The 6,097-nt window shown below is 39.5% G+C and overlaps 1 protein-coding gene across 1 annotated transcript in view; it reads right to left on the bottom strand.

Annotated features, from left to right (window-relative positions):
• Positions 1-397: 397 nt before the first annotated feature.
• LOC131471824 (guanine nucleotide exchange factor VAV3-like) overlaps positions 398-6,097 on the bottom strand; it is a 46,000-nt gene continuing 40,300 nt past the window's right edge. The window contains exons 26-28 of the mRNA XM_058648629.1: positions 5,641-5,694; positions 3,916-4,064; positions 398-1,837 (exon numbers count right to left, since the gene is read on the bottom strand). Of these exons, the coding sequence (XP_058504612.1) occupies positions 1,796-1,837; positions 3,916-4,064; positions 5,641-5,694 (245 nt within the window). The 3' untranslated portion in view covers positions 398-1,795. The remainder of the gene's footprint in view (positions 1,838-3,915; positions 4,065-5,640; positions 5,695-6,097) is intronic.

The following is a 6,097-nucleotide window of genomic DNA, read 5'->3' as shown; positions in this document are numbered from 1 at the left end:
CAAATAAGCCAATTACGTTTGAAAAATTCTAAATTCTTTTATTAAACACACGTGATGAGCGTGTTGTCGATGGAAAACAGAATCTCTCGATGCCCTTGTGTTACCTTGCACTACACTGAACAGCTGTTACATCACCCTTGAATCATTTATTGTGATAAACACAAAATGTGTGGAGTGTAACTGGCTCTCTGGTTTCAACAGTGAAGGATCACACAGCGTCGTGGAGACCTACTCCTGTTTAACAATCAGGCCCACACGCATGTTGTGACGTCTCCAGTCTAACGTACAATATTAATCATTTAGTCGTGTGAGGAAAGTCATTGTGAGCAGAATAACTCAAATGTTAAATAAATCTTTCTAGGGAAGTAAGTCAAGATATTTTTTTTTTGGTTCTGGCGTTGATCTTGACACAGGAAGTGATTGTTCCCGGGATCTTGGTCAAAGTCAGTCTTCATCACGTCATCTTGCTGCGCTCTCTTGCTGAATGTTACTCGCTCATCGTTCTGCACAGAATCTCACGTCAACAGCAGAGAGACAGTGGACAGTGTCTGCAACAGGGCTAGTAATGATGACTCAACGTTGTTCTGCGTAGGCCTAGTCTACGTACATCAGGCAAATTCACAAACTTTCAAGGATTTCAAGGACCGGGAACCATGTTTTAAGTAATATTCTCTTAGTTTTTGCTGAGAATTCAAAATTCAAACACCTTTTTTTTTCCCTTTTTCCTAAATTGTTCATGAAGATGAAGCCAAAAAGTGAGCCAAACTATATGGTTCACCCCTGAGCATCATGTCATAGACTCCACCCACTTCATGTTTATGGAAGTCACATGGTCAAAACATTTTAAAAAAGCCATCAAAGTGCAACACTCTTACAGTAAATGTTCAAGTTTTAATGTTTGGATTTGATGCTATAAAAACAAAGTGAAATGTCATGATTGACAGCTGAGACTGACCTCTGACCTGTCATAACCCACATATAGGATATTTTGAGAGGAAGTGAAGCTGCACCGGCAATCTTTACATAAACAGTAGTCGACTGATTATCTTAGCATATGGCAAACGTGCTTATGCTTTTTACACCACTCTCATGGCTCAGGAGGGTGCGGGGATTTAAATGAATGCAAATGCAATTACAATAGGATATAGAATGAAAAGCCTCTGCTCTGATAATAGTCATTATAATCATCACGTTTGCAAAAAGACAGATGAATCCTTCACGCTGCTGTGCTGAAATCTTTCAATCAACGATGTCAGATCACAGTCCAGCAATTCCATTGAAATAAACACCTTGTGTGCATCAGCGTAGTCATTTGAAATGTCTTTGATAGAAAGTGGAACACTAACGTCAGAGCTCTTCAGAGTACCTGGCCGTCGCACGCACTGTCAGCAGGATCTGTGTTCCAGCCTGCTATCAAAAACATGATGACAGTGACCAAGCCAATGGAGTCATCAATAATAAGACAAGGTGAATGGATGGAGGGAAGGAAGGGTTATCTCTGTGCAGCACATTCACTTCCCCAGTGGACCACGGGGGCAGACACCACAGAGATGCCAGATACGGTGTGACGCTTGTGGAATCCGTGATTTTGACGTCTGGCTCTGTGTGAGAGTCTGTCAGAGGGCAGCAGAGGGCTTTTTTGAGGTCACTGCCTCTTTCTCTCAAGTCAGAGACTCCGGGTTTTACTGAAGAGATCTGACTGGTGGGGCACAGGGAGTGGATGAGCAGCGTGGCGCTCAGTGGAGGTGGTCAACTCTGAGTGACATGCTGAAAATAAGTCTCTGAGCAAGAAAAGTCAGTCCTCTTCTTCCACATAGGTGGAGGGAAACCAGCCTACCTGAGAAGACACAAAGCATGCAACACAATTACCTCTGCAGCAGTGGCTCTACATTACATTACATTACATTAGGTGCATTTCAACATTTGGGTACAAACAAGAGCTAGAAGAAAGTAAGTAAGTCAAACTATAAAGTGCTAGTTGTCATAGTCTTAGTCGAGGTAGAGTTGAAGATCTACACTATATGGACAAAGGTATTTGGCCACACCTGTTATATTATAATTAATATATAATATTAAATTCAAGTGTTTCAGGCTTTATCTCCAACGAAGGACAAACTTAATGCTTCAAAGACCTTTTTCCAACATGATGGAGCCGAGGTGCATAAAGCAAGGACTCTGAAGACATGGTTAGACTTGGAGAAGTTGACTGGCCCTCACAGAACCCTGACCTCAACCCCATTGAGCACCGTTGGGATGAACTGGAACAGCATCAGTGCATGACCTCATAAATGCTCGACAGCATGAATGGACACAGATTCACATAGAAACACTTCAAAATCTTGAGGAAAGTCTTGCAAGAAGATCGGAAGCTGTTACAGCTGCAAAAGAGGTATATATTATATTACCATATTAAAGTACTGTTGGTTTAATGGTCAGGCGTCAGAATACTTGTGTCTATATAGTGTATGTTAGATATAGAGGTAACACTTAAATATAAGGGTACACAATTTCTTCGTGTTCAAAGGGAGTTTCTTCTCTCCACCGTTGTCTAGTGCTTGTTCATTGTGTGAATTGTTGGGTTTCTCTTCTCTCTATAATATTGTAAAGGTTTCTGCCTTACTATGTACAGTGCCTTGAAATATTACAAATAAAATTGAATTGAATCATAAGAACGTAACTACGGCAACAACTCTGTTAACACAGAACTCTTCTGTCCTCATTTGGAGCAAAACATCCAGAAAATATAAGTGATAACTAGTTAATTGTGGTCATGTAAGTCTTTGTTAAGTGATGCATGACCCACTTTACAATAAGGGCCATGAGTTACTAATTGTTTATCGTAGCATTAGTAATGAATGTCCCCTTATTGTAAAGTATTACATAGAGGGAAAAAAGTAAAGTCTAATAAAGATGAAGATAGATCTTCCCCAGTCTTCACATGCTGAGTGTAACAATGATGTGTGTGTGTGTGTGTGTGTGTAGTTGAAGAGTCAGACGACCACAAACAATCTCTTGCAAGTTTAATGACGAGCTCCCAGGAGTCAGAAACAGTAGCTATCTAGACCCTTTCTGCTCTCTTTCAATGTGCAAACATGGTGAACTTATGAACTCATCTGCTTTATGTTTATATAATAATCACAGAGAGAAGAGTGCATGCTGTCAAACCGCTCATCCACCGTGTACACAGCTGAATCAGTGACAAAGTCCGTTCACCAACATGCCAACATGAACTGGTCGGTTAGGTTTGACACATTCATCCGTCCATTATTTGGTCCCTGACACTTTTTTATTCCAATAATCACTTTTAGATTAATTTATATTGTATTTGCAGAGTTTAGTGCACAGACACAATTAAACAGACAAGTAAAACCCCGGGGGGAATGTTCTCTCTTAAAGAGAATGAAATTATTACATCCTTTCACAGGTCCAGTGTGTAATATGTCGGAGGCTTTATATATACTAAAATATACTACCCATCAGTATGTTTATATGTTGTTTGTACTTCTACTTTGGTTAGAATCAGCTTTTTATACGTACTTCATACTGTATGTCGTAAACATACTATACCTGTAGTACTGTTTCATGTTGTCTTGTGGTTTCCTGTTTTTATTCTTATGAGTGTTTTTTTTGTTACACTTTCAAAATAAAAGATTGTTTATTTTTTACTTTGTCTCCTGAGTCGTGCACTTGGGTCTGAGTCCTGGTTCTGTTGTGACATGGAAGGGTACTTAAACTAAAGAGCTAGAAACTGATGAGGTTCACCAACTAACAGCAGCAGATTAGACTTTTTTAATGCATGATATACAAGAGCTGTATTGACATATTAGAATAGATAAAGAAATTCTGCCACTGCAGATGACACCCAATCACCAAGATAATAATGAAATAAAAGTGTGACTAAATGACAGAACCCACCTTGCCGCCGACCTCTCCCTTCCACCACCCACTGGACAACTTGGTGTAGATCTTGATAACGTCTCCCTGCAGCAGCGAGAGCTCTCGAGTGTCTCTGGAGCAGAAGTCATAGCGCGCCACTGCAACACCCACCAGCCTGGGGGAAAACACTGAGACACAGAGAGCTCTTTTATTGAGGGGGCCGTCTAAACTTAATATCACAAATATTCCAGGAAAGTTGTCAGAGGTAAAGAGTTGTTTAGTGAAGTTGTTCCAGTCACTCGAGATGGGAGAAGAACTCATATCTCACTCAGGATGTGGAGGTAAAGGGCACTTTACTGTCACTGAACTGCCCAGTAATATCTGAGTTAAGATCAAGTCAAGTTTGATATACTGTTATAGGTGTATTATTATCAATATTTGGATTTGTGTTGATTGTACTGAGTTTCCAAAGGTGTAAAAATCAATCTCTAACAGACATAATGTGAAAATGAAAGGAACGTCTGTCTGTCTGACTGTTAATCTCTAATTAATAACTGTCAAACTTTACAGGTGACTCACTAAGGGCACCAGTGTGTGCAACACCAACGTTGATGTTGTTTGAATTAGAAATGCAATAAGATCTTTGAAAATAAGATCTTTGACCAGTTGCCCAGAGAATCCTCTGTAACCCCTCCCATATTTGGCACTGTCAATAATCACTTTAATTACTCAGTTGTTGCAAAGTGTATCACAGCTCTTAACAGTAGCTTAAAAGAAGCAGCGATACTGACATGAAGATGGCATTTAAAGTGACTGCTCTTTTTATTTGTGTATTTACTTTATTGGTTTTTATTCTATTCATTTGTATGATGCTTTAATTCTGATTTGATGATGTTTTCCTTCTTCTTCTTATGTTTGTACCGTGTCTGATGCTCTATGCTAATGTACCTATACCTACCAACCTACCCTACATCAGCACCTAAATCTAATCATTTCTTCCAGCAGCCATAACCTATACAGCCACAGAAAATGTCATCAAATCCATTTCTTTTCTTTTTGAGCGATGCTGCTCACAGACAAACAGACAAACACGGGCAAAATATGAGTCAGGTCTAAAAGGAAAGATGACACAGAGAGAGCTGGTGCGGTCATGAACTTGTTTGAAACTGCTTGGGCACTTATCAGGAATAACCTTGTATAACAAGGTCATCGCTGCACATGCAAGTCAGGGCTGGTAACATGTGAACACTGGTGTGCATACATTTCATTTTTTTTTTTTATTTCTGCCACATCTGTGGAAATTTCAAGCTGGATCATAGACACTGAATCCTCAGCTCCCTCATGCACGCACAGGCACGTCCCACCTTCACAGATACATGCATGTTCAGTATATATATATATATATATATATATATATATATATATATATATATATATATATATATATATATATATATATATATATATATAACACATACACACACGTGTGCAGACAGAGGACGACATAAACAACATGTAGATGATTACACTGCTCTATGTCTATGTATGTTTGTGCCACAGTCACAACTTATAGAAGGGATAAAAGGCCTCACTTTAAATATTATTATTGTGCTCATTAATTCCTGTGTTTTAATATTGCAAGTGACAGATATTACATAAAGCAGTAACATTAAAGTAGGTTTGTTTTACAGAGACAAAAAAATAACAAACCTCGAAAATGTGATCACACACACAGCAAAGAGAGTAGAAAAGCTCTACCTGTACCTGACCAGAAAGGCGAGGAGGAGGGAGGAACAAAGCTGCAGCTGCCAGGAGGAACTACAGAGAAACCAAGCGTGTAATGGGAGGGGGGTTCAGGCCGTAGTGGGAGCAGAGAGAGAGACAGAGAGAGAGACAGAGAGAGACAGAGAGAGAGAGAGAGAGAGAACATAAGTAAACACAAGTTTGACAGAAAGAGAGTTTTAGAGAGAGACAGAGCAAAAGTGAGGAAAAGTTGGCAAAGTCAAAGAAAGAGAGCGAAAGCGAAGACAGATGGGAAAGAAAAGTCAGAGGGAGCAACAGTGAATTAATCTGATGATTAATCATTTTATCTTACACATAGACTGTACACACACACACACACACACACACACACACTATGATGGACATGAACCACTCGACCTCATACAGATTGACTCATTGACTCTTTGCATCCTCCATTCCAACACTCATTATCTTTCAT

This window comes from Solea solea, chromosome 1, assembly GCF_958295425.1.
Source record: "Solea solea chromosome 1, fSolSol10.1, whole genome shotgun sequence".
Taxonomy (NCBI): Eukaryota; Metazoa; Chordata; class Actinopteri; order Pleuronectiformes; family Soleidae; genus Solea; species Solea solea.
Note: the sequence above shows the minus strand (reverse complement) of the source record. Positions and strands in the feature narration are given on the sequence as shown.